This window comes from Leishmania mexicana, chromosome 33 (assembly GCF_000234665.1).
Source record: "Leishmania mexicana MHOM/GT/2001/U1103 complete genome, chromosome 33".
Taxonomy (NCBI): Eukaryota; Euglenozoa; class Kinetoplastea; order Trypanosomatida; family Trypanosomatidae; genus Leishmania; species Leishmania mexicana.
Window position 1 is genome coordinate 1,469,670 of NC_018337.1, and position 27,301 is coordinate 1,496,970.

At 58.8% G+C, this 27,301-nt stretch overlaps 6 protein-coding genes across 6 annotated transcripts; all 6 read left to right on the top strand.

Moving 5' to 3' along the window:
- Positions 1-101: 101 nt before the first annotated feature.
- On the top strand, positions 102-1,019 carry LMXM_33_3890 (conserved hypothetical protein; the record flags this gene model as incomplete). The annotated part of the gene is made up of 1 exon (XM_003878900.1): positions 102-1,019. The coding sequence occupies one exon, from the start codon at positions 102-104 to the stop codon at positions 1,017-1,019; it is 918 nt and encodes a 305-aa protein (XP_003878949.1).
- A 3,140-nt stretch (positions 1,020-4,159) lies between these two features.
- LMXM_33_3900 (conserved hypothetical protein) lies at positions 4,160-5,629 on the top strand (the record flags this gene model as incomplete). Its single annotated transcript, XM_003878901.1, has 1 exon — positions 4,160-5,629. One exon carries the CDS (start codon positions 4,160-4,162, stop codon positions 5,627-5,629), a length of 1,470 nt encoding a protein of 489 aa, XP_003878950.1.
- Positions 5,630-6,473: 844 nt separating this feature from the next.
- LMXM_33_3910 (conserved hypothetical protein) lies at positions 6,474-6,767 on the top strand (the record flags this gene model as incomplete). Its single annotated transcript, XM_003878902.1, has 1 exon — positions 6,474-6,767. One exon carries the CDS (start codon positions 6,474-6,476, stop codon positions 6,765-6,767), a length of 294 nt encoding a protein of 97 aa, XP_003878951.1.
- Positions 6,768-7,995: 1,228 nt separating this feature from the next.
- On the top strand, positions 7,996-9,756 carry LMXM_33_3920 (conserved hypothetical protein; the record flags this gene model as incomplete). The annotated part of the gene is made up of 1 exon (XM_003878903.1): positions 7,996-9,756. The coding sequence occupies one exon, from the start codon at positions 7,996-7,998 to the stop codon at positions 9,754-9,756; it is 1,761 nt and encodes a 586-aa protein (XP_003878952.1).
- A 1,022-nt stretch (positions 9,757-10,778) lies between these two features.
- On the top strand, positions 10,779-12,425 carry LMXM_33_3930 (expression site-associated protein 5 (ESAG5),putative; the record flags this gene model as incomplete). The annotated part of the gene is made up of 1 exon (XM_003878904.1): positions 10,779-12,425. The coding sequence occupies one exon, from the start codon at positions 10,779-10,781 to the stop codon at positions 12,423-12,425; it is 1,647 nt and encodes a 548-aa protein (XP_003878953.1).
- A 4,276-nt stretch (positions 12,426-16,701) lies between these two features.
- Positions 16,702-24,588, top strand: LMXM_33_3940 (phosphatidylinositol 3-kinase-like protein; the record flags this gene model as incomplete). Its single annotated transcript, XM_003878905.1, has 1 exon — positions 16,702-24,588. One exon carries the CDS (start codon positions 16,702-16,704, stop codon positions 24,586-24,588), a length of 7,887 nt encoding a protein of 2,628 aa, XP_003878954.1.
- Between the last annotated feature and the right edge of the window lie 2,713 nt (positions 24,589-27,301).

Consider the following 27,301-nt stretch of genomic DNA (forward strand, 5'->3'; position numbering starts at 1 on the left):
CGGATTCGCTTGCGTGCGCGTTGTTTCACGGCCTAGTGCACGGCTTTAGCCCAGTATCACTGTATCTTCCCCTGGCCAAACACTACCAAGCTCCATCGGCAATGGGACATCATGCAGACCCAAACAAGTACGTCGCATACCGCGACGCCACGGTGCTGCAGCACCGTATCGCGACCTTTGTACTGGTGTTTTCGGTCGTGATTATCGCCCTTGTAATGATCTTCTCGTCAGTTCAGCACCGCGAGGCCCCGTGCCAGGATCGCGCGCACGAGGCCGAGTTTGACTTCATGATTCCTTCAGACTCCACCCGCGAGGCCATAGTGACAGCGCTGCAGACGATCCTGGAAAAGCGTCACTGCTGGCTGGACTTTGCTCCTCAGAACGACGATGCGCCGACAAAGATGCAGCTGAGCGTACTCGACACCACGGCTGGCCTTATAGCCGGACGTGGCTTCCGTCTGGTGCGCCGCAGTGACGGCTCAAACTACCACTACGAGCTTCGCGCCGTCTTCGACAAGCTGTGCGGCACCTATCCGCTCATCTCCATGGAGGTGATGGCCAACGTGGACTACGAAAGAGTGACATACCACATCAAAGCCACATCCCTGAACACGAACAACACAGTGAAGTACTTGCAGTACAGCTCGTTGCTCACGAAGGAGAAGAACCGCGTGACAACCGTGCCACAACTACAGTCGGTGTTTCCCGGTTTTCATCAGTTGGGCCCCAGCACAGCGCGTTTGTCGGCGATTCAGTCCACCAAGTACACGGTGGAGGGTGCTTCGCAGGTCTACTACAACGGCAGTCCACTCGATATCCGCGTCAGTGTGCAGCACTGGCAATCTGACAAAGGTACGCCGAACTTCTGGCGCGTCGTTGTGAGCACGCAGAACATGATGGCGGAGCGGGACCTTGTGTCTCTGCAGTCTAGCATTCGCGAAGGCTTAACGAAACTAAATCTGCTGTGCAACGCGACGTCGTCGCTCTGCACCGACGAGCTCGATGTCTACCTCCGGTGAGCCAAACGCTTCTCTTCCTGTTTGGTCCTGCTCCGCGGTCTAACGTTAACCCGGGGTGCACGTTTTCACGCGCTTTTCTGCGACGCTCTCAAAGACGACGGAAGGGCGTCCCATTTTTGCACACTCGAAAGACAGCCGCATAGAGGGAGAGGGGCGGGTGCACAAATGCCATGCCCAGCACTGTCTGTCGGACTCTTCGATCGTGGCAGAGGCGCCGCGCTGACTCTTGTTATCTGGCGTTTTTCGTTGCTTTCACTTCACCATCAGACACTCTTTCCGTTGCCGCCCACTGCCCCCTATCTGTCCTTACGGTTTTTTTTTCTCTGTTCGTTTCGTTGTCGGTGTTGCTCGTGTGCGTGGCGGCTCGCACCCCGCCCTCCCTCTCCCCTCCGTCTCCTCCCATACTCACTCTGTCTGTTCCCGCTGTTCTTTTTCTTTTTAGTGCATCTGCGCCGCTCTGGCGACGCTGTTCGCGACTCCTGTTCCGTGCTATGGTACTCTGGCTGCCTTGGATGCTTCCATGTGTGTCATCGTCAGCGGGCGTGCGGAGGGGAATGACATTCGCTGATGGACGTGGCCACGGGAGAGTGCTCCGTGCTCAGACCAATGTGGACAGGCGAGTGAAGGGTGCATGCAAGACAGCTCACATCGGTTACGGAAAGGCGGCGCTTCATGGTCGGTGCACAAGAACGATACAGTCTGCGGGTGTTTTCTCAACGCTACCGTGCGAACAGCAGCGACGAGAAGCTGCTCGACGCACGACGTCCTGTGTTAGCGTTTGAAAGTGTGCCTTGAGGTTGCACCGGCGTCGGTCTGCGAGTAAGCGTATGGTGTGTGTGTGGGGGGAGGGGCGGAGGGGGCGGTGAGAGAGATGAGAGTAGATGTGTGTGGTCGATGGATGCAATAAAGGGAGAGCCCCAGTCGCACGCCGGGTGCGGTGCGCACTTCTTTGATGTTCGAAGGGGTTCATGGATTCCTGTAAAGGAGACGAAGAGAGGGAGGCGCATGGCGGACGCACACTCACGACAGCTGCAGCGGCCCCCACGTCAGGCGAGCGGGCGAAATGAGGAGAGCAAAATGACTTCGCTGGCTGCTGGCGTGTTGGGGTCAAAGTGCCACGGGAGAGCCGTCTCACAATTTTCGCGTGGCTACTGTTTGTTGCCTCCTGATGCCGGGCGACACTTCTCAGCGCGTGGGGTCAGGGTCCGATACACCTCCACACTCAGTGTGGGGAGGAGCCGAGCAGTCTGCCGCATCTCTGCCCAGTGCCGTGCGACCCTCTGGTGGTGTCCAGGGTCCAGCACCTGGGACGTGATGGGATCCGAGTGAGTCACCGCTACCGATACTGGTGTTCAGGTGATGGGTGACGTTGCGTCAGGAGAGACCTGTGACTGTGAACGCGTTTGTACGCATTATACATTAGGCAGGCTGTCCCGCGCGACTTGAACGCGTCTCCCTCCCGGTGCTCACACTGCCCACCGCTGTAGGGGGGAGCCTGAGCCGCTCCGAGGGGAGGGGGATGCACCAGGTGGGCCACTGGCATGATGGGAGCGGATGCGAGGCAACCCTCCTAGGGTGGGCGGCGTTTGAGAGGCAGAGGCCCTGCTCATAATGACGGATTGGGCGCATTGCTCTAAGGTGGGTGTCGAGGGGCTGCTTCGCACTACAGGATGGAGGCCTGTGGCAGACCTGGTGGTTGGCGTGGCGTTTGACCTCACATTGCATGGCAGCGAACCGAGGCACGGTGTAGGAAAAGAAAACGCCAGTTGTCTGCTCCGGGGAGTGGAGAAGGTCTGTTGTGGCGCTCAGAGCGCGCTAATCGTAGGGAATACGCGCGGCGGGTTCTGATGCAGCCTGCCTTGTTATGAAAAAAAATATGTTGATGAGGACCTCTCGGTCCACGGATTGGGCTGTGGTGTGTGTGTGTGTGGAGGGTTTCTTCGTCTCCCTCGCCACCCTCAAGTCCGTCTGAGAGCGTTGTGTGGATTCTCGCGCGGATCGTTTCGCATCCCTCTTCAAGCCAAGTGCAGGTCCCTTCGGGCTAGTGTCTGGTGCCCATGGGGATGAACCAGCCACCTATGCGCCGATGTCGACAGCTGCCGATGAGGCATGCGCGTGCCGGCATATCTGTCTCCTTTCCACTCATCCAGACCGACGCGCTTTCTTTCCCTCACGCACACACGCACGCTTCGTTGCATCGGTGCTCTCTCCGTTTCTGGACTGGCTGACTCTCGCATCAATGGCCCTCTTTGGTGATTCCCCGTTGCGGCAACCTTCGCATGTGCAAGCACGCCAGCAGCAGACACGCTAAAAGCGGGCGAAGAGGAGGGGCGATAGGTCGTCAGCGACGCTATCGTCCTCTGTTCCTCCCCAATTCCATTCGTACTCGCTCAAATTCCATACACACACGACCCCGCACGCGAGCTTTGCGGAACCGGTGCGTGGGTGTGCACTAGTCCTGTGTATGAGGGTGTCTCGCCGAGGCACCGCTGCTACCACCTTGACAAGCAGGAGACGGCGGGACAAGAGCGAAAAGTTACTGCGCTTGCGCCGCCATGCGAGGGTCCGTGGTCCCGAATTCGTCGAAACTCGTTCATCTGAGGAAGACTGAGTGTCGACGAAGCGGCGCGCGGGCGCTCAACCCCCTTCCCCTTTTGGTGTTGGTGGTCTGCTAGCCTTGGCTATATCGAGAAGAGTGTCTCTGTTGGTTGTCTGCCAAGTGTTCTTCGCTGGCGCACTGCCGCGCTCTCTCTCGTTCTCTGTCTTTCTTTGTGCTACCCTGATCGCATCCCTGCGCCGCGCATCATCGCTTCCACCCAACACGTAGCGCACACACTCCGCCACCTCTCCGACTGCATTTGGTGGTGGTGGTGTGTGAGGGGCGGGGGCTGCGCTCATCTTTTTCGTTCTCTTTCCTTCGCCGTTCTCCACTTCCCATTCATGTTGGCTTGTTTGCCTTTTCTGGGCCCTTCCGACCTAGATCCACGCTCTGTCGACGAGGAAGTTGTGGTGACGCGCTCCGCCAGACTGCCGTGCTCAGAGCGAGAAGAGAGGGTGTGGGGGAGGTGCGTCCTTCTCCGTCAAGTCTTCAGAGCGGGTGTGCCGCACCTCTTCCCTTTTCGTGGTCGATATCGCTTCCCATGCAGAACTTTGCCATGTCCTTCAGCCGCAGACCCCACTCTCACTCGACGGCGCTACAGCGTTACCTGGCACTCCCGCAAACCCCGTTAGATCTGCCGGCCTTGAGTAAGTTACAGGCCGAATCGGTGGATAACGGCGTTGTGCATCAGATTGTGCGCGAGATGGCCATCCGCACCTCGAGGTGCTACCACTCATTCTCTGACTCCATCATCCAAAAAAGAATGCGCAAGCCACACGTAGATCGACTCTGGTGGGTCAAATCGTATGTCCTCCGCGAGTTTAACTACTGCGTCGCGCTGCACCGCTGCCTGGAACAGTGTCCTCAGCATGGAATCTTTGACAACTCGACCGACATCACCTTTGAGCGGCACGAGTACGGCAGCTCACCCTTCCTGTTTCCATGTCTCCGCAAAACGGACGACGACAGCTTCATTTACGAGCCGGCGCAGACCTACTCCAGCAGTGACAGCGTCAGCAGTCATGCACCTCGCGACGCCGAGAACGGCACTGTCTCCGCCGGCGCCTCATCCTCGACCTCGACGTCAGCGACGAGCACTTTTCGTCCCCTCGGGTTCCTGTCAAACCCTGCCATGACGCGCGATGAGGTAGAGGCTGCCTTCTCTACCTGGGATCGGGGAAAGGCGACCATGCCTCTCATTCTCGCGCTCAAGGTCCTGCGACCGCGTCTGTCGCTGCTGGACGTCATGGTGAACGAAGCTGCTATCTGCTCTGACGAGTTGAACGGCTGGTTCATTCGTTTTTGCCGCCGTCGAGTCGCGTGGCGCGTCCTTCACGAACACCTTCTTCACTTGACTCATCCGACGGACACGCAGCAGGTCATCTCCTCCGACATTGACGTGGCCGAAGTGCTGCAGCGCGCCGGCATCGCCGTTGTCGAAATTTTTTCGAGCCTTGTCGACAACGGCAGTGTGCTTTCTCTAGAGATTCACCTGGAGGAGGACAAACGTATCCTCACCCGCGTCCCCTGTGGCACGTTGGTGAGCTCCTCCACATCGCCCCTCTCGTGCCCAGCAGATTTGCCGGAGACTCGCCCGACCCACGTCTCGTCACGGGGCGTCTACTCGGTGGAGGGCCACCTCACGTACATCTTCCGCGAGGTGCTCAAGAACGCCTGCGCAGCAACACTCAAGTTGAGGCCTGATATTGACGTGCTCATCCGATACGCCAGCGACGATGTGTGGGTGGTGGTGGAGTTTGTTGACCAAGCCGGTGGGATTCATCCACAGCACTTCAAGAACATCTGGAAGTTTGGCTGGACAACGAGTGAGCACTACGAAAGTCATCTGGGCGGCTTCGGTGTCGGGCTGCCTACGTCGAAGGTGTACATGGGTATGTGGGGCGGCTCCATCGACGTCTACTCCACCCTTGGCGTCGAGACGACGGTGCGTGTGCGCTTCCCTAAAGCACCGGTCGAGGTGCTCGTGCCTGAGTCCACCACACCGACATGATGGAAGCGCGCGGAACTGCGCACGTCTCCGTGCGTGCGCCTCGGGGGGGGCGAACACGTCAGTGGGGTGCATCGACGCTGAGGCCTTGCACGCATGGTTGGTGGCGCTGTACCGAGCACTCCGCAAATTAGTTTTCTTCGACTTATGTTTCCTAATTTTCGACTCTGTGCATCCATGTTGAAGAACGCAGATCTGTTGCTCGCGAAGAAGAGGACCGTAAGAGATGCAAGGATGACCGTGCCACACACGCCGAGCGATCCGCCTCCCTGAGCCGGATCGACGAGTGCTCGCTTTCAAGTAACAGGCAACGGTTTTCACTACACACGGGATCGCATGTGTTGCTTCCATGTCCTTGGTCGCTGCCTCAGTGGTTGCCGAAAAGAGCGACTTTGGCTTGGAGAGTCGATGAGGAGACGGGGTGAGGGAAGACTACGTGTGGCAGAGGAGAACCGAAGGGAGGGGGGGGTAGACGGGGGCGCGACTGACATCCCCAAGCTCGCCTTCGTTGTCCTTGCCGCCCAGGGTTTTGGCGCACATGACCGTCGCTTCGTCTTCTGTGCTTGTCTCTCTCACCCCTCCGCCTCTTTATGCTATGCTAAACTGCAGATGATGCACGCATCCTCATGTCCGCGATGCAGCAATATCTACACCGCTTCTCTTCCTCTCTCCTAATCGTGCTGGACGGACGCAGCGTGCGTGCAGTGGTTGCACCTCTTGCTTCCTCGGCAGACTTGTAGAGGTCGCCCGCAGCACCTAGCTCTCTGGAACCAATTGCTTGGGTACCTGCGAACATAACTCAGCGTGTGTGAGGCTGCACACACGTACGCATAAGGCAGTAGACGAAATGGAAAAGGAGCACAAGAGCATCTGCTGGCGGCCAAAGAATGCCCTCATCGAGTGCATCGTCATGACCAAGTGCTTCCAGGAGAAGGAAAGTGTAGAGGACTGCATCGGCGCGAACGACTGCTTTCTTGAGCGCCGCAACTGGACGCTGTGCAAGATGAACGCTGTCAACCCACGGTATCGACTCCGTGGCAATCCGTACGATGTAGCCACCGAGGACCAGAAGAAGATCGAAGCGCGTAATGAGCGCATTCGACAACGTGAATTGGAGGAGGAGGGCATCTTCACCAAGTAGCACGTTCCAAAAGAAGCACGCAGAGGAATGCGGCGGGGCTCCTTCGCAATGCATCCGTTCGCGTGTGTGCGAATCCGCTCGTTGGGCGCATGATGCGCTCTGGCAAAGCTGCCAGTCTTTGCTGCTTTGTGGTAAGCTTTCGTTCCTACGTGTGCCGACCAGGCGGTCACATGGCCTCTTCCCCCTTTCCCCACCCACCCATTCACGGCAGCAGGTGTGTGTGTGCGTGGGGGGAATCATTCTTGTTTGGCTGGGCGTAGGCTTGCGGTTTAATGTCCCCTCTTCGGTATCGCGTCTACTGTGTCGTGTGTGTGTGTGCAACGTCTTTCGTCTTTTGTGGGTGTTGTGCTGTGTGACGTCCTCTTTCGATTATCTCGGTTAACACGTGCTCTCTCACCCCTCCCCCGTCTTGTTCGCTGTTGCTGAGTCACTCTCATCTCTGTCTCAAAGCTCTTCAACGGTGCGCGGAGGCGTACTTCGATGTGCCGGAGGCCACCACGATTTCGTAGACGGCGGCTTTCTCCGCGGCGCTGGGGCGTGGACCGAACAAGCGGAGGAGCATCTGCTTTCCTGGCGGGCTGCGCGCATTTCTTCCTGAGCGCAGGCACCCCTTCCGTGCTTGCAAGAGTGAGTGGATGAGGCGCGGTCGAGGTGTGGGTGGGTGCGGAGCAACGTGCGGCGGCGGCGGTCGGGTGAGCAGGGAGGACGGCTCGCATGCATCTCTCTCTATCTGAGGGTGGGTGCACCCACTTGCACCGTCCCCGTCCCTCTACGCCCGCCCTCTTCCCACACTATCCCCATTCCTTTGGTGTTGTGCTATCCACAATTTGCTCATTGCCGGCTCGTGCGTGGAACCTCTTGAACTCATCTCTCTTTTACGCTCTCTCTCTGCGTTAGGTGTTGCGCGCCAAAGTACCAGTGGAGGTGGCGAAGGCTGCGTTGACTTACGTTGGCGTCGCCTCTCTTGCAAGCTCACGACACACACACACACACACATGCATAGGATAGCACATCAGCATCGTCTTCTCCTCGTATATCTACCTTGTCTGAGCAACAGCGGGCGTTTCGCTCTTCGCGCTTTATTTTCTTGTAAACTCTGCCGTCGCCGAGCGTGAAGCACAGTCAAGTCGTGAGAACCGACTCCCACACGCGCACAGGGAGGGGGTGGAACGGCGCGCCCATATTCGACGGCCGCCACGCTGGCTTGGCTCCTTCTTTTTGCACGTGCATGAGCGGCGGCGCTGAAGGCGCCAACGTCACCCTCGCACCCGCTGCCTTACACCCGTTGGCGGACGCAAAGGAGGAGAGACGGGAGTGTGCTGGGGCGCGCACAGTGTGCCGCCCAGAGGGAAGGAGTAATCCCAAACAAAGACAGGACCTGGTGAGCACGACAATGAGCTTTAGTCGCCCGCAGCGGTCGCCGCACCGGACGCTGCGGCACTCGCGCACCGCCGCCCTGCTCACTGACCTCCATCTAGCGCGGCACAGCCGAAACTGCTTTCCACGCCGTCCCTTGCGTGCTTCTCACTCCACGCAGTGCCTCCTGCCCAACAACGCCGACGCCGCTGACAATGACGCGGCAATCCCCACCTCGTACTCCGTCACGACCTACACGACAACCACGTACATAAACTGTGAGGACGTCTCCGGCAGCGACTCCGAATACTCCGAGTACGACCTCGTCAATGAGCAGATGCAGGACTTCCTGCTCGACTCCGACGACACGTCTGACGGCGACGCCGAGGTGGAGGACATACTCGGTTTCGGGGCGGTTTTTATGGGTGGTTTGATCCCCACATGGTCGAGGGATGCTCACCACGCACGCGCATGGCGACGCACCACGAAGCCTAGCCGCCGACGGATAGCGAAGAAGTCGGAAAGCTGCTCATCGCTCTCGAACGCTGCACGGCCGACAGCGAGCTCGAGCACTACCATGCTGAGCGACTTGGACACCACTGTGAGGGAGGCAATGGGGACGGGTGGGGCCGCGCAGCGGCGCGGCACCCGCAAGCAGCGACGGGCGATGGCAAACGGTGAGCGGCGTTGGCTTGTGCCCCCTCTCTCCGCCGTCTCGGTGGAGGTCACCGATGGTGGAAACAATGGGCGAAGGCAGCTACCGTGGTTCACTGTCGTGTTTGACCTAGACGAGACGCTGGTTGGGGCCCGCTACGGCCCCATCCATCTGCGCCCCCACGTTGGCGAGCTGCTGCGGTCGCTTCACCGGCTCCCTGTGGAGATCATTGTGTGGACCGCCGGGACGGCGCACTACGTAAACCCCATTCTTCACGCAATCGGGCAAGCCTGCGGCCGACGGCAGTGGTTCCATCACATTATTAGCCGACATAGGCGCTGGTACCGCGGCGCCAACACGTGTGTGAAGGACCTCAAGCAGCTCGGTCGTCCTCTGGACCGCCTTGTTATGGTGGAGAATAACCCCATCTCCGCCCTCCCGCAGCCCTCGCTCTGCGTGCTCCTCGAAGACTACCTGCGACCAAATGCCGCAGACGAGTCGCTGTTGGTCCTGAAGGAGTTGTTTGAGCGACTGGCGCTTCAGTACGAGAGAGAATCACGCACCTCATCCGTGACAGACACTTGTGAGCAAGCGGCCGAAGAGGATTGGCCTGCACAACGGCACACGCGTTCGCCTAGAAACAGGTTACCGGATCCGACAACAGCTCGCACCACTGCCCTGCCCTCTTCAGCTCCTCCGTCGCTAGAGCTGCTCGTCCGCGATGATGCTGCACTGCAGCTGGTCGAGTTCCGCATGGAGGACATTTTCAAGGAGGACGGTGTGTCGAATCTTCAGCGGGCCGAGATGAGGGAGATGGTTGGAGGGGCGGACACATTGAGGTGCCTTTGCCTTTGTTATACACCGCCTCTTCTGCCTTCATCCACCGCTGCGGCAGCACCAGGTACTGCAGCACTGGTGTCATGCGTGTCGACGGCGATGCGCAGCTACGGATCCGTCAATCCACTGCGGCCGTTTTAGCAGAAATAGACACGATGTTCATGTGCGCGCTGCGCGACTCTCGATCACGCGGGAGCACAGTCCCTCCCTTCTTCCAAAAAAAGGATGTGCGTGATGCTGCGCGATGTACTTGACGTATGCTAGAGGCTGCACTGAGCCACTTTTCTGCTGAGATCCTTCGCCATCAAGCGCCGCTCTTGTCCTTTCTTTGTCCCCGGGCTCGATGCGGGCTTGCGTCAGAGACGGCGGCGTCTCCTCCTTCAAGATTTTCTTCTTGGTACCGATTGCAGCTGTGAGCGCCCGTGTGCGCGGCGTACAGGTGGCACCAGCGCCTGGCGAACGAGTGCGCGTCTGCACTCGGCTTCATTGGTTTGTACGACAGTCATCACACACCCCTCACCTGAAGCAGCTGCCACCGACGGACACGCCGACACGTGCAGCACATGTGCTTTCCGCACTCGCTCTGGTCACTGTGCGGGGCTCTGCAGAGCTCCGCATAACCCTCCGTGCGGTGGGGGTGGGGAACGGGAAAGTAATGCAAGAAGGTCCTGTCATGTGCTTGCAAGACGGGGATCTCTTGCAACTTGTTGCCTTCCCGCTCTCGCCCGCCTCCTCTCTCTCTGGCACCCTCCACCTATACCATCCTATCTCGTCGCGCTTCTGTTTCGTGATCAGTGATGCCGCCTCCCCACACCAGCTGTGCCTTGCAGAGTCCTCCGTTCTCGCTGCCGCCTTTCACACGTGTCTGCGTACAGCTTTGCGCCTCCCTTCTCTAGCGCAACAGACGCCTCTCTGTTATTCTTGTTCCCTTCCCTTCCCACCCCCTCCCCCTCTCTCGCTCACGTGCCTTTCCTTGCCGGTACCCACAAACACGCTACCACATCGGACCATTGCATCCGCAACGGCAGTTCTCCGGGCCTTTTCTTTGATCCTCTGTCCTGTGGCGACCTGCTGCGCCGTCTCTCCCGCGTCGCGCGTTGCCCTTGTCGCCTTCTCCGAGAGACGCTCATTCCCCCCGCCGTTTTTTCTGCTTTTCATCTTGTATGTCTGCTGTTGTTGTCCCCATGAAGTTTCATGGAAAACGAGGCAGCCGCGTTGCCTGGGCCCGCAAGCGCTCGCTGTGCGTGCTGGGGCTTGTATTCCTGCTCACCAGCTGGTTTGCCCTCCGCGAAATGCAAAGCACGTACAGGGATTCCCTGTCGGATATTCACACGACGGTCGAAAAGGGCGTCATCGACTGTCGTCCCGCCAACGTCTCTGTGGCGGTGACGTCGACCCTCATGAACACCGTCATTAAAGCTGTCGTCATTCCCATGATCCAAAATGATAGCAACACCATCATCGTCCCCGCGCAAGAGGTGAACCACGTCTGGGTGGACAATATGGTGCTGCATCATTTCAAGCTGGCCTCTCTCACCGTCCGCACAGGCGTGCCAGACGCGGAGAGCATGACGGTACGCGCCACGGGACTCGGTCTCGAGGTGAAGAAGTCGCGCTTCATCTTCCATTACATGGGTGTGAAGTGCAGTGGCACCTTCTGGGCGTCATTGAAGGGGACGGATGTCGATGCGGTGATGCGCCTCACCCTTCTACCAGAGGAACAGTGGAACGTGACTTTCCCGTATCTGGCGCTTAACTGGGGTCAGCTGGACGTCCACCACAAGTTGGACAGCGAGGTATGCAGTTTAGCGCAAAAGTTTGTGGAGCTGTTTACTGGTGAACTCGACGTCTTCGTAGCCTCAAAAGTAAGGAAAGTGTTGGATGAAGAGTTGCCGGGAAAGGCAGCTGAAGGGCTCAACGATGCCTTTGCGAAGTTTGGCATCCGTGCCATCACGCCGCCCGTGATGACAGACGATGCGATGGCCGTAACGCTAGACTTGAACCTGGTCGATTTCGGCTGCGCTTCGGCGCCTACCGCGTCAACCGTGCCTAACCTTGTGTCTCGCGACTTTGCTATACGCTCCACCGCGACGAGTGTGAACAACGCTCTCTACAATGCGGTACAGGCGCAGCGTCTGGAGGTGGAGAAGCACCTACCAGCAATGTGGAACACCACGTTATTAGCAGATGTTTTTCCTGAGGTGTACCAGGCGTGCCCGGGATGCAGACTGTACACGCTCGTGCAGGCAACAAAGGCACCTATACTCGATGTGTTGCACGACGGGGAAGTGTCAGTGCATGTCCAGGACCTCATTATCGGACTGTATGTGCAGCCGAACTCCACGGAGCATTCCTCGGCCTTATCTCACCTCATCACAGAAAAGCAGCTCATGCCGAGGGCAGGCTTCTCCCCCATCTCCCGGTTCTTTGCACGGAAAAAGAGGATCTCTTCACAGTACCACCGCCAGCCATTTGCAGTGCTGGCGATCGGGTGCTCCGCCGCATCTGGCGTCCGCAACCTCAACTCCAGCACAGGTCACTCGATCAGCTACGAACTACTTCCGGTGCGCGACGTTGCTGTGAAGGTGGTGGCGTCTAACATCGGTGATCTCAGCACGAAAGACCTGGAGAAACTCATTACCAAAGGGTGGAACGACCTCGCCGCACCGCTGGCCAACAGTGCGTCTCCGCTGAAGCTGCCGTTCTTTTTCCAGGAGACTGTGTTGAAGGTCGGACCCAACACCATTGAGGGCGGCGTGAATGTCAGCCTGATGGAGGAGTTTCTGCAGGCCGTTTTGTCGATCCTGTAGAGCAATCACGGAATGAAGAGTAGTGGACGCGTGGAAAGCGTGGGGGAGAGGTGGGGAGGGTCCTCCAACTGCTGCAGTCGCACGTGTACATCGCCACGAACCAAGACGACGAAGGCAGTTGATGGAAGGCGACGTGCACGACTTCTCCCCCTTGCAGGCTCGCTTCTTCTTTTTTTTCTGTCTTCGGGTTTGTTGCATTGGCTGTTTCTAGTGGATATCGGTGTCTCTCTCGTTGCTGTTTCCACGCCACCGGTGCGCATCATGTCCTGCCCCCCTCCCTTTCGTCGTATGCCTCCGCGTCTGTCTCGTGTGTGCGTGTTGGCGACTTCAACCAAAAAAGGTCGCTTGTCTTCTTCACAGACGCCGAGCGGCATCGCCGCCTCTCTCTCGCCCATCTTTCACTGAACCATTCATTGCTGGTGTATGTGCGTACTTTGTTCCCCTCTACAACCCCCTCCCCCACCTGTCGTGGTGTAGCCGTCGCCACTGTTGTACGTCAAGTGCTTTTTCCGTTCTGCGAGTACCTTTCTCTGCGCCATACCCGGATGCTTCTCCCTCTCTCGTTGTTCATCTCCGGTGTTTTCCCTGCTGTCCTCTCCTCTGCCGTATTTCCTTTTGTGTTTATCCAACCTCCACCACGTTGTCCAACCGAACATGGATGCGCTTGTTGCCATCAACGAGGACATGCCATGACTGTTTGCTGGAGAAGGAGCGAGAGGAGACGTACCAGAGGACCCCTCCTCCATGCATCCATCTTGTCTCTGTCGCTGCATGGCGCTCGACTCCGTCTGCTTTGTTTCCTGCGACCGTTGTGTTCTCCCTCACACACACACACACACGCACATGCTATTGCTATCCCCCCCCTCCCCCATCATTTGTGATGTGTGCGGCGCTCGATGTTTCTTCAATCCATTTTGCTTTTTTTTCGCTATGTTTGCTCGCACGCCCCCTCTCCTCCTCCCCCTCTCTCCATCCCCGATGCTGGGGTGAGGGCTGAGGCCTCAGTGCCTGCTATCTCTCGTTGTTTGGTACTCCGCTGTCTGTGTGGGAAGAGCCAAGCAGTCCTCCCCACTCACCCCATCTCTGCCCAATGGTGAATCACTTCTTGTAGTGTCGACGGTCAAGTAGTGACGGCGCAGGAAAGCCAGAGCGACGTGCGACAGTGAACACATTCGTGGCATCTGTGTGATAGGCAGAGCGTCAGCGTGACTCGAGCGCATTTCTCACCCTTCCCTCGCTGCCCACTGGTGTGGGGAGCCTGGGCCACCCCGAGGGAGAGACGGCTTGCTAGGTATCGGCCGGCACCGTGAGGGAACGACTGTGAGGCGGCCTGCGCAGTGGATGGGTGGGCCGAGCTTGAGGCAGGGGCCGTGCTCAGCTGACTGAGCCGGCGCGTTGCCGGCAATGCGTGTGTGTCTGCTGCTGGATTGTACCCCGCGATGTTCCCCTGTGAAACAGGTCAGAAGTGGTGTGGAGCTGAACATATGCTCTGTGCGAGGAGGTGGACGCGTTGGAGAACGAGGGAGCAAACTGTCTTCGTGCCCTCGTGTACCTCGCTGGGGCATCTACTCACCACAGTTGCCGAATATTCATGAACACCCTCCCCACCCCGTTTTTTGCCGCTCACTTCAGGGGGGAGATCGATAGAGAGAGCGACAATGGCAACGTCGTCCGCTGTTTTGCATCGTTCCATGCGATCACCGATGTGTTGGCGTGAATGATCGTCGGTGCCACAGCGCGTGCTTGATCGCAAGACATGATTGCCGGCGAAAGCGGCGACGTGCTCAAAGTACTCAGCGCCCACAGGGAGAGACACGCGAAAGAACAATAAAAAAAGAAGTTGTAACGGTTTCTTTCGCGCCACACCAACATGAGCGGATCATGCGCGTGTTGCGCGCGCTCTCGCACCAACGCAGGCATGCGCGTGGCGAGGTTTGGCGCTCCCGCCACCTCCCCCTTTCCCCCGTCTTTTTTTATTTTCGTTTTCAACGGTGCAGCGGGGGACGGTTGGCGTCCTGATCCAACACACAGATCGAGAGGCACTTTCAAAAGGGTCAGCGATGACGGCTGTCTCTGTTGACGTCACTGTTAACACATACACCTGGCAGTGTGTGCGTGTGTGCGACCCCCCCCTCCCCTTACACACGCACACACTACACATCGTCGCCTTCTGTTGCGCCTGCGCCTCTGTGACCCAAAGCTTCTCTCGCTCTCACACACACGCTTTTTCTTCGTCTTTATCGCTCCCGTAACTCGTGTGTCCCATGCGACGGCTATCACGGGTCTTCTGCCGGTGTCTTCCATGGACTCAAACTCCCGTGCACTCTTCTTTTCGGCACTGCTGTGTGCTGTGAGCCCTCACTCGTACGCCGCGCATCGCCTGCAAGTGCCGACCTACCGCCGCAACCACCGTACCCACACACGCGTGCAAGGACGGCTGCGGCGCGGATCTATCACACAAGCTGGATCTTCTTGGGCGAGGGAGGAAAAGCACCATTCAAGCACGCAGGGGGCGGACGGACGAGCTGAGACGACGACTTTAAAGCAAGGGGGCCGCGACGGCTTTCCTCTATCGCGTCTCCTTATTGCCGACTCAGTGCGTCTGCGACGTTGCCTGCTCCACTTTTTATTTATTCTCCCCAAGAAGTGAAAAACAAAACAACGGTTTTCTTTTGTTTGCAGCACGTTGCCTGGCTCACTCATCACCCCCACCGCACGCATTCTCGCCCACGCGCCGCCTACGCTACCCCATCTTTATTCATCCCGCTTTCGTATCTAGGCATACACTCACACACACAGTCCAAACCCGGTGACACGGACGTCTGGGAGGTGCGTATCATCAAAACGCCAAAGCAAAGTAGCAATCTCCTTTTTTTCGTCTTCCCGCTTGATTTCCTGCCTCGTGCTGCGAGAACGGAGCCTACACACCGGCGCGCACCACTTTTGCATCGGAGGCGGCGTGGTTGCTAAACCAATACACGAAGCACACACACACACACACACACACATAGAAACGCGTCTCTGTGTGCGCTGGCGCGCGTGCGGACCAACTAGGATATCGGCGTCATCTGCATTCTTCGGCTTCTATCCACCCCATCCGCACGCGGCGTTGGCTAATTGAAGCAGGGGAAAAAAGGAGACAGCGTGAGACAGAGAGTTGAAGAGACGTGTGCGGTGCTGTTTGCTGACGCTGCTGCGCCGCCTTCACCCACTTTTTCTGTGATTGGCGTTATTAGTGTAGACCCACTCTATGCGCAACTCTCACGCGTCAACGTGATTTTTCTGTGTCCGTTCGCGCAAGTGCTTTGAACGGCGTCTGCTCTCCTGTCGTTCTCCTTCTGCTTCTCCTTTTTTTCGATTTCTGTGCGTGTGTCTGGCCTCTCTCCCTCCTGCACCGGGGAACGCCAGAGGACGGAGAGGAGCCGTCCCGTATCGGGACTCTGACGACTGCTCTTTTTCTGCGTTCGTGTGTGTCTCGCGCTCTGATCCTTTTTTCTCTCCCTGTTTTCCGACTACACGCCAGCGTTTTTTTAATTCGCAGCCACCGAGCACGCGCTTTGCCTCCACTCGAGTTTTGTATCTGCTTCTGTTCTTGTTGTTCGTGTCGTGTTCGAGGCGCTGCGCTGCCTCTCCGTCCTCGCGCCGCCCTATCTTTGGCTACTGATCTCTGTCGCCCTCACTGTCGCCGCCTTGCTTGCTGTCTGAGTTCGTTGTTTTGCATGTGTTGTGACACATCCGCCCGTCTCCCCCGCTTTCCAACCTCCTCTCCCCTTTTTCTCTCTTAACTCTTGGCACTGACTCCTCTCATCGCGAACGGCCCACAGTGTCGGCACCCGCCCTTCTCCCGTTGCCCTCTCACTTCGCTTTTTTCCGTTTCACGGGTCCTCTGCCTTTCCTTGCTGCGTCTTCTCTATCGTGCCAGCGTCGGTCTGTCGAAGGCTGTCCGTGAAAGAGTCGTTCCCGAGCTTTGAGCAAGTGGCAGGTGCACACGCGAGGATCCTCACGTCCTTGCTCTCTCCGCCTTGATTTTCGCTTTAGCCTGCGGTGGAGCGAGCAACGTTGTGGCGGCCTGTGTCAGTGTAGTGGTTGCGTCCGCTCACGTCGCATTCACGCGCAACTCCCGTTTATACACTCTGCATCTGACGAGGTGACGCGTGTAACTCTTTCCCCCTTACCGAGCGGTTACGGGTGAGGCACCTCGCGCGGTGTATTCAACATCTTTCACGCATACTTCAGCGGTTCGCCGGCGTTCACGCACGCACTGTAGCGACGCACAATGGCAGAGACGCTAGCCCCCAACGACGTGGGTGGTATCTCGGTCACAAAGCTCTTCAGCAGCGATAGCACCGCCGCGTTGGGTCAGCAGCTCAGTTCCATCTTCTCGAATCTGAATAGCACGCCGAATGACCGACAGCAGCGCGCGGAGGAGTGCCTCAGCGCCTTGACAGACACCCTTTTCCTTCACCAAAATGAGCTTGGCGCGAACGAGTCGCTGCACGAGCGCATCATTGTCCTCATCGACGGCACCTTCCGCGCCTCCGTGGACAAGGGATGTAGCTCGTTTCGCGTTGTCTTTGACGTGAAGTGGAAGGATCAGCACGAGAAGAGAAATCGCTGCTTCGTGCTGCTGCTGAGCCGCGCATTCAAGTGCACCACGCCAGAGGACTGCCTGAAAGTAATCCAGTGTCTCGGTGAGGTACTCGAGGACAACATTCGCACGACGACAGACCTTTTAGCTGATCACGTCGAGCCGCTCCTCAGAGACCTCTTTGCCGCTGACGTACACCGCCGCACCGTCGCGTGTGAGGTGCTTGCCAAAATCGTTTCGACAACAACCTTCATCATTAAGCGAAACCCGACACTGCTGGAGCTTCTGACATCATCGTGTGCGCCGCTGGTGACGCTGAAAGATGCGATGGAAACTCGAAACCTGTGGCACCGCACGGCGCTCATCCGCCTCACCTCCGCTCTTGTGGAGAACTGCTACGAGGTGACACCGGCAGTGGCGAAGGACGTGGCCGACCTCGTCTTTCGCTACATGGGTGCCGCGGCGGATGAGTCGCAGCTGGTCGGCGTTCTCTCTGCTCTCATTCACGTTGCCGTCACGCCAGCGTTTGTTTCGGCTCCGTGGGATCTGCCACAGCTTGTGCGCTTTCTCTGCGAGACGGACTGGTCCGTCTATGCTGTCGCCACCCGCGTCGCCGCCGTCGCTGCCATAAACAAAGTGGCCTTTTTCATTTGCCAAGAGCCTAAGGAGTGCTATGAGGCGCTGCGGACGCGTTCGCTGGAGTTCATCTCGGGGGACGACGCTGTGGAGGTAGTGACGGAAGGGCTCGAGCTTTTGAAGGATATGCAGGTGCTGGAGAGGGAGCTTCACTTCAGTGGCGCCGTGGTGAACGCGCTCTGTGCGTGCATCCAGCGGCTTCCGCACTTGCCGATCATCTATGAGTTGCTGGAGCTCATTCGGGAACGCTACGGCAATCTCCAGGTAGAGCCGATCTACTCTCTCTTAGAAGGCTACCTAGACACCAAGCAGGAGCTGCTTAACTTCGGCAAGGTGAACGCGCTGCTGCGCTTCGCTGGGCCGCGGATTCGCTTGGACGACCCAAGGCTCGCACAGCTTCGCATCAACGTGGGCGCCAACCAACCGGCTCCCGTGATCCTGCACTCACTGCCACTGCTGACAACGTTACAGCGGACGGAGCAGCTGCACGAAGTGCTGGACATTCTCTCGCACGAAGACCGGGGCGTGCGGCGCGTCGCCGTCTCCACAGCGCTGGAGCTGTGCGTTCTCGTAATGGAGCGCAACAAGTTTCGAAACGCCACGCCAAAGGGCAACGTGCAACACCTGCAGTGGCTGGATGATGAAGTGAGGAACGCGGTGGAGCGTGTGCTCGACGTCGCCGTGGCGGACCGTGACCCGGAGATTCGACTCTGGGCGCTGCAGCACCTCACCGTGCCCTTCTTCCCATACCTGTGCCTTTCCGACAACCTGGATGCCATCTTTATGGCACGCAACGACAATGACAAGGCAACACGGGATCAGGCACTGATGCTGCTGTGCCAGCTTCTCCCGTATCACCCGACGGCTGTGCAGCCGCAGCTGCAGCGTGCGCAGGAGTACATGCTGCACGACGTCGCCACCATGGACGCGTCCGTGTCCTTTGCGGTGTGCAAGGCTGCCCTACTGAAGATGTGTGTGGACCACGATGCCCTCCTCATTAAGGGGAGCACCGTCGAGGCGATTGTGCTGCGGCGGCTGGAGGCGCAGCCCTTCATCTCTCGATCGCTCTCCATCGCTTTGCTGCAGCTCATCCGCTCGATCCTGGAGCGGAGAGCTTCGCAACACCACTCCGACTTCCATTCGTTTCTGCGGCCGCTCCTCCTCATCGTCAACGGTGGCGACTCGTGCACACGCCGCCGCGAGGCGTTGGAGACGCTGACGGCCTTCATCAGTCACATCACCAAGACGGACATTTCAGGGCTGAGTGAGGTGTACCGAGCAGCCGCCCGCATCATCCGCCGCGAGACGGAGGAGGAGGAGTCTGTGACGATCGCTGCCATGAAGGTGCTCAGCTCCATCGGGGCTGTGACCCCGGTAAAGATGCGCCACGTCTTCCGCATGGTGGAGTCGGACGAGATGGAGGAGGAGGAGGAGGTGGTGACGCCGGCGCTGGCTCACTGCAAGCCGCGGCTGCGTATTTCCACGGATATGCCGGAGCGCTACCCCTCCGTCGTGCTGTACTACCTCGTTCGCTCGCTGCAACTTGCGTTGGATCCGAAGCAGCAGGTGGACACGCTGGTAGCGGTGCGGACGATGCTGCACGATGTGGAGGGCAAGGTCAAGCTGAACCTACTCACTCAGCTACTTCCGCAGCTGCAGACGTGGCTGCGCGACTCGGAGCGTGCGTTTCTGTACGAGACGGTACTGGGTCTGATGAACGACCTCGCCATTCTGCTTTGTCAGTTTAAGGAGACTGTAGCTCCCTCAGTCGGCTACGAGCTACTCCGGTCTGTGCAAGCCTTCTGCCTTCTCCCGCAGGCGAGCCAGAAGCCTTTCAGCGCGTACGTTGTGCAGCTACTCGACAGCCTGGCGAAGGGCATCCCTGCGCAGGAGATGCGGGACAATCGGTGGGCCATCGAGTTTATTCACCAGCGACTCTCGCAGAACAAGAACGACCTTGACCTGGTGCACCGCGTTGTCAAGTCCCTCGAGTCCTTCATCGCAGTAATGCACGAGAAGGAGCTCCAGATGATCCTGCCCCACGTGCTGCAGTGCATCGAGCCGGCGAAAGCATCTCCGGGTGGCAAGCTCTCCAAATTGAAAGACATCAACGACGCCTGTTTCGACTTCTTGAACTTTGTCATGGCGAAGCAGCTGACCCTTGTGAAGCACTGCTGTGCGCAAATTGTGCACACCATCATGTGGTACATTGAGCTGGCGGACAGTGATGAGGAGATGGATGTCGGCCTAAACACGCTCGCGACGCTGGTGGACACGGTGAAGTTACCGGCAAAGCGATTTATCATGCCCATCGAGCGCGTGGCCGTGCGCAACGGCTTTCCGCCGCAGTACTTCATCAACCTTGTGAAGAGCGCTGCCGGTGGAGCAAAGACCCGCATGACGACATCGAACGGCACAGGCCTCAACCCGGACCGCCCCATTACGGTGGTGTCGCACCTGCCGCGTCTGTCACAGGCCGAGTTCGAGCAGGAGATGCGTAGCACGCCGCGCTCGGAGAAGGTTCTCATCGACGTGCTCGACGTCCGTCACGACCACGGCCAGACCATGATCGACTTCCGCTTTCACCCCGGCACGGACACGGCGGCGTGCTGCAACCTTTTCAGCCGCAAGGCCACCGACAACAAGTCCGCCATGCGCCGCAATTTGGGTATTCTGCGCGTGGAGCAGACGGAGGAGAGCCCACGCCCGGTCGGGGCAGAAGTCGTCAAGGCGCTTGCGAACTTGCCGGTGGCGAAGACAAAGAAGCGAGAGCAATCCTGGGTGTTGTGGCTGCACAACGCTACGGTGACGCTTCTGCGTAATTCTCCGTACGCCGTGCTGCGGGACACCTGCACCGTCGCAGACCGCAACACGGAGCTGGCCAGGGATCTTTTTCCCTTCGCCGTGGCAGCCGTGTGCGGGCACCTAGACACGCCGCTGCGGGCGCAGCTTATGGACATCTTTGACCGCGCGCTTGCTGCGGCACCCGCCGACGTTAAGCAGGGGCTCTTCTGCTTTGCCGAGTTCATGGAGAGCGAACGCGATGACAACCGCGTGAAGCTTGTCAAGGTGATGCGGGAGAGTGTGTTCAACGTGGATCGCGAGTCGGCCAGTCAGAAATTCGGCATCAACTACGACCAGGACCCGGAACGAGGTGTTATTGTGACGAAGCTCGCCCCCAACGGCCTCGGCAACCGCGCCGGTGTCCCGATCGGGGCGCAGTTGCTCGCTATCAACGATAACCCGGTGCGCGCGGTCAGCGATATTCGGGGCCTCATTGAGGGACTGACGCACACGGAGCTTTTACTGTCCTACGAGGTGGAAGAGAAGACGAAATCGAAGCCGAAGCCGCTCATGAACTTGGAGGTTCTGGCGTCGGTCGCCTTCAGTGGGGAGATGCACATCAAGGCCATCTACTTCAACGAGGTGCTCTTCGAGAGCCTCTCCAGCAAGATCTGCACCATCGCGGACCGCAAGGACAGCCAGATGCGCCGCGTCATGACGATTGCCGAGGATCTAATTCAGTACTACCGGCACTTGAACATGACCATGACAGCTAACGGGCTGCTGAAGACACTCACGCGCAAATTTTCCGATGAAATCTTTGCACCGGAGCAGTTCGGCTTCGAGGAGATCGCGTCGCTGGAGCAGCTGAACTGGTGGAGCGAGGCGCTGCGGCGATACGAGGCGCGGATGGCCAGCTTCGGCACCCGTTGCCTCGAGGTGGCGTCGCTTGTCGGCGTGCTCCGGTGTGAGCAAGCGTTGGGGCACTCGAGCCGCGTGCAGCAGCTCGCCGAGCAGTACTGGGAACAGCTGCCGCCGGACGCGCAGCGCGAGGTGGCGCCTTTCCGAGCCAAGGCAGCTTTTTGCCTTGGGGCGTGGGACACCTTTGATGAACTGGCGTTGGACAAGCGCATGCAGAGCTGCTTCGGCGTCGTCGAGCGCTGCGCCGCGCTGTTTCGGGCTGAGTGCCACGACGAGCTCTTGCGGTACACGGACAAGGTGCGCGAGTCGATGCTCGAGTCCTTCGCCGACTCGATGAACGAGAACTACAACCGGGCATACGAGGGCATGACGCGTCTTCAGCACTTGCGCCATTTCGAAGAACTCGTCTCATTTACCACGGCTTGCGAAGAGCGACAGGCGCTGCTGAAGCGCGTGTGGCATCGCCGGCTCGTGCAGATGTCCTCCCGGCCGGACGACCTCATGACGGTGCTCTCCATCAACTCCCTTGTGCTCGAGCCGGAGGACGACCTGCACTCGTATGTGTATGTCATCCGATGTCTGTGCAAGTCGCAGTGGTTCTCCCACGCGGAGCACCTCCTGCAACGGCTGTTGCGTGAGAACGCGTCTCTCGAGGTCGTATGCGAGTGCGACCCGGAACTGATTCACACCTACATCAAGTACGTATACCTCGCCAAGGACAAGCACGGAGCGTACGTGGAGCTGAAGAACATCCTGTCCGCCGTCGAGGTCGACCCCGAAGACCCGCGGGCCGAGATGTGGGGGCAGTGCTGGCTGCTGCTGGGGGAGTGGACCATGTATCTCTTCCCCGAGTGTGGCGAGGAGGCCATCAAGGAGCTCATGTGCGCCACAGAGCTGGGCCCCAACAGCGCCGCCGCCTTCCACTCGCTGGGCATCCTGCACTGCGACCTCGCCCGAGACCCGAGCACGCAGGGCGAGGTGCAGAACAATCACCTGATCTGCTGCATCAACTCCCTTTTCAAATCCATTCAGCTCTGCAACGACGTACCGGGCAGCCTCGTGATGCAGGATGTACTACGCATTCTCTCCGTCTGGTTCGCCAACAGCGGCATACGGGAGATCAATGAGGCGGTGCATCACGGTGTGCAGGTGGTGGCAGACCACGTGTGGCTGAACGTGGTGCCGCAGCTCATTGCCCGCATCGGCATAGAGGCGCGCTACGCTCGAGCCATCCTGACCGACCTGCTCATCCGCGTAGGGTCACAGTACTCTCACGCCCTCATCTACCCTCTCACGGTGGCCGAAAAGTCGCCAGACGCGGTGCGGCGGCACATGGCAGAGCGCGTAATCATGGGCATGCGCGACATCCCGGAGAACGACCGCATTGTCAAGGAGGCGTCTTTGGTGAGCAACGAGATGGTGCGCATCGCCATTTTGTGGACAGAAAAGTGGCACGCGGCGATTCAGCAGGCGGCCTACAAGCCAACCAACACGGCCGCTATCTTCTCCATGTTGCAACCTCTGTACAAGGAGCTCGACCGCGCCTCCACCCCGAACGAGCTCAGCTTCAGGTGCAACTTTGGGCAAACTCTGCGCCGCGCCAAGGTGGCCCTGGAGGAGGCGAACTCGGAGGAAGCGTGGGGGTTCTTGCGGCAGGTGTACGCGCAGCTGCGCCGCGGCGTACTAGAGCGGCGGCTGTACATGAGCGACGTCTCGCCGACGCTGGATGGCATTCAAGACAGTATTGTGGCAGTGCCCGGCACCTTCGAGCATGACAAACCTCTCATCACAATCCGCAAGTTCCACAGCCGGGTATACGTGATGCCGTCCAAGCAGAAGCCGCGCCGCATCGGTCTCGACGCCTCTGATGGGAAAAAGTACCGCTTCTTACTCAAGGGCCACGAGGATATGCGGCAGGATGAGCGCGTCATGCAGTTCATTCGACTCATTGATACCATTTTCCAGTCCGATAACGCGGCTAGCGCGATCGGACTGAGCATCCCACAGTACGCCGTGATTCCGCTCACCGACAACGTCGGCGTTGTCGGGTGGGTGGAGAACACAGAGACGATCTACAAGATGCTGGAGACCTACCGGCAGGCGCACGAGGTTTCCATCTACGAGGAGGTCAACATTATCATGAAGAAAGGTGGACTGGACACAATCGAGGACTACCACCGACTACCGAAGCAGCAGCGAAAGGCGCTGCTGAACTATGCGATGGAGAACACGCCAAAGAACGAGCTGCGCCACATCTTCTGGGATCACAACGACACGTGTGAGCAGTGGCTGAGCTACCGGCAGACCTACGGTCAGACACTGGCTGCCATGTCTATGGTCGGCTACGTGCTCGGCCTCGGTGACCGCCATCTCAACAACCTGATGCTGCAGGGCAACGGGACGGTGGTCCACATCGACTTTGGCGACTGTTTCGAGGTGGCCATGCATCGCGCCCTCTACGCCGAGGCCGTTCCGTTCCGCCTGACACGTCTGCTGGTCTGCGCTCTCGGCATCACTGGCGTAGATGGTCTTTACCGCATGACATGCGAGCTGGCTATGAAGAACCTCCACCGCCACAGCGAGAATCTGCTGTCGATTCTAGAGGCCTTTATCTACGACCCTATCATCAACTGGCGACTCAACACGGTCAACGATGTCACGGAGAAATCAGGGTCCAAGTCGACGCAACAGGAGAGCAACAACGCCGGCACCGCTGCACTCGCAGAGGAGACTGCTGCGGCGACGTGCTTGGGTGTCGACAAGGCAGCTCAAGCGGAGGCGAAACCTGTTGCGATGCAGCTGTCCAAGTCCGTTTCGAAGCCGGCGCCGCACTCCATCTTGCCAGGGGAGAGCCAAATGTTCGAGCATGGCGAGGAGACGCGCAACCAGCAAGGGGACTTGGCCCTAGCACGAGTGCAGGCGAAGCTCACCGGCCAGGATTTTGGTGTGGTGAACAGCTCCTTTTCTATGATGCGCTCCTCGCGCCGTCTGGAGGCTGGCGGCTCCCAGCAGCAGGGGTCATCGTGGGGCTCGAACAGTCTCGCCGGCTTCACCGACTCGCCCAAGGACTCGTTCGCAGCGCCGCTCCTGACCACCTACCTTTCCCTTCGTGTGTTGAACGGGGGTGCGGAGAGCCTCGACGTGCCGCACCAGGTGGACCGCCTCATTCAGGAGGCAACGAGCCTCGACAACCTATCGGACGCGTTTCTCACCGGCTGGGCACCCTTCTGGTAGATGATCGGCAGCGCACATGCGTTTCCGAGAGGCTCGTCAAGCTCAGCACACGACAATCGTGGATCAGCCACGGCATATGCTGCATATGCAACGAAGTAGAACGCGTAGAGGCGTACTGTACTCATGACGGCAGCCTACGGGCTGCAGCCTCGGTGTCCCTCAGGGTGGCAGGCGCCGTCATTTTGCTGCTCCTGCCAACACCTCTGCAGCCTTCGTGATGCTGCGCAGCTGCGGCTCCTCAATTTGCCGCAGTTCATAGGTCTCTTTTTTTGTGGTTGTTTTCAGTTTTCTTCCTTTGCCGTTTCTCCACCGCTTTATACTGCGATGGCAGCCGTTCTACGGACGAGGGCATTGCCCAGCTTGGGAGCGCGTACGAGGCACATGGAATCTGTTCTGTGTCCCTCTCGCCTCCTCTCGCTTCGTCTGTGGGCGAACCTTTCCCATTGTTCTCTAGTAGGAAATCAACGCCTGAGCAAATCGAAAAGAGGTCACTGCCGCCTCGGATGCCGGCGCATATTTTCAACGTCTCGGCTGTGCGTGGCAGCACTGCGGCGCATCGTGGTGGCTCTTCGCGAGATGAGGATGGTGCGGGTCGAATCAAGCAGCTTGTCAGGTTCCTCACATGCAAACCGCACGCCTGCTGGTGGGGGACTCGTCTTCTGGAGTGTTCTGTTTTAGTGAAGTGCATACTCGGATGGGATAGAAACGGAAGCGGTGCAGACGCGGCGCCGGGGCATCTCCGCTGAGCCTGTCGTTTCCACCCAGTGCCCATTAGCGTGCTTTCTTTGACTACGCAAAGGTGCGCCCTACACGCGCACCCTCGTGTTTCGAGGCCTTTTTTCCGGCGGTCTTTATGCCGTGTCTTGTCCCTAGTTCCGTGACGCGCCGCACGCAACACTTGCTTTGCGCAACGCATCCCTGCATCTCCGCGTCCAAAACGTTTAGCTACCTCCTTCCCTCTCGCTCTCTTCGTCCCTCTCGTTGCCGCTCACCGGTGCTGCTCGTGTCCTGTTCTCTTTTCAACAAGCACGAAAGACGTACCCGCTCATGCAACCTGCAACACAGTGCGGTAACCTCCCCCCCTCACTCCCCCGCATCGATAGTGTCCGTCCATAGGCGGCAGCTGAACTCCCCGAGAAGACAATCACATAAGCAGTGACATGGGCGCCAGTCCTTCTTGTCTTGCGTGCCCGTCCCCTGCGTCCGCATCGGGCGATTTCTCCCCTCTGCGGTGGCCTTTGTGCAACCGGGTATCTTCCTAGATTCCTTTAACAAAACGCCCCGCCCTCCGGCGACCACAGCGATGCCGCTTGAGCACAACAGCGTTCGCTGCTAGATGCCGGGCCTCCTGGTGGATGGCGAGCGCCGGCCACCTGCTCGACGTGCCTGACGACTGGAACCAGCGCTCCCGGGAGAACATGTGCGGCGCAGAAGGTTCTGGCGTGGGTCAGGTGCGCGAACGGACTGAACAGGGTGGTTGACTCGTGCGCTGAAAACTTTCCGTCACTTTGCAACGTTGGCTGACCAACGAAAAGGGTAGAGAGCATGCTCGTCATTATGCAGGGCATGCTGACAGATGATGCCTGCGAGCCTTGTCTTCGCCCGCGTTTTCAGTTGTAGTGGCTTGCGCGTTCCATGCGGAACCTTTCGAACGCACCGCCAGGGATCGACGGCGTTATGGACGTGATGCTACTAAATCGAAAGCGGCGCCACATCTTGCTGCTCATGGATGCTACGCTGGCCCCCCACGGAGGTGCTCGGCGCATTCAAGGCTATCGTGGAGGATATGAAGGATGTGGAGACGACGGTCGCGCAGGTGGGGTACCTGTGTGATCGTTTTGAGTCAAGGGAGGCGACGCAATGCCTCGTTGACGAAGCCTGTATCCCCTTGGCGTACAGGGGACTGGACAAAGGGCGTGCTTCGTGAGCAGTCCTGCTGATGTATCCAGAAGTACGACGACCGGTGACCACCCATGCTCGTTTCGTAGGCGGTGGAAGAGGCAGAGGTTGGCGTGAGTGTTGCGCAGCATTCCCTGGCTTCGGCTCTGCGAGGTTCGGTCGTGCAAAAAAAAAATAGGCAGTCGAAATGGTGCCGACATCCAGCCCTTCGTGAGCACCGTGTGGGGGGAGAGGAGGGGGAGGGGGGAAGAAGTTCTCTCTGCTTCGCATCAGATGTGCGATTGCGGCGGCGCGTGGAGTGGTGAAGAGACGCTGCGCTCACTCGGCTGCAAAGACGTTGGGAAAGCCCGCCGGCGTTTTGTGCAGCGGAGGGCGTCACCTTCTTGAAGAGGTACTTCTCGGAGAGGGTGCAAATTCACTTGATGGAGAACGGCATCTTTGTGATGGACCAGGGTGTGCGCAGCTGCGCCAGATCCGGGTCGGTGTTGCCACAGGGGGGAGGTGTGCTCTCTGTGTCCATGTGGAACGCGGTCGGCCACACGCTACCCGCTGCAGTCGAGGGGCACGTGTGGGAGCCGCGGTGCCGAGTCGCTCTCATCTGAGGCGATGGCACCGTTTCGATGAAGGTGCAGGAGCTCTTCTTCGTGCAACCACACCTGTTCTCGGTGGGCCGAAATGGCGACATTGCGTCATACAACTGGGGCGGAATGATGAAAGGTATGCGCAGCGGCAAAGAGGCTGCGACTCCGGTGATGCCAATACCCTCGTGTGACAGCGCCGGTTCTGCGCGAGCGTCACATATTAGTGAAGAAGC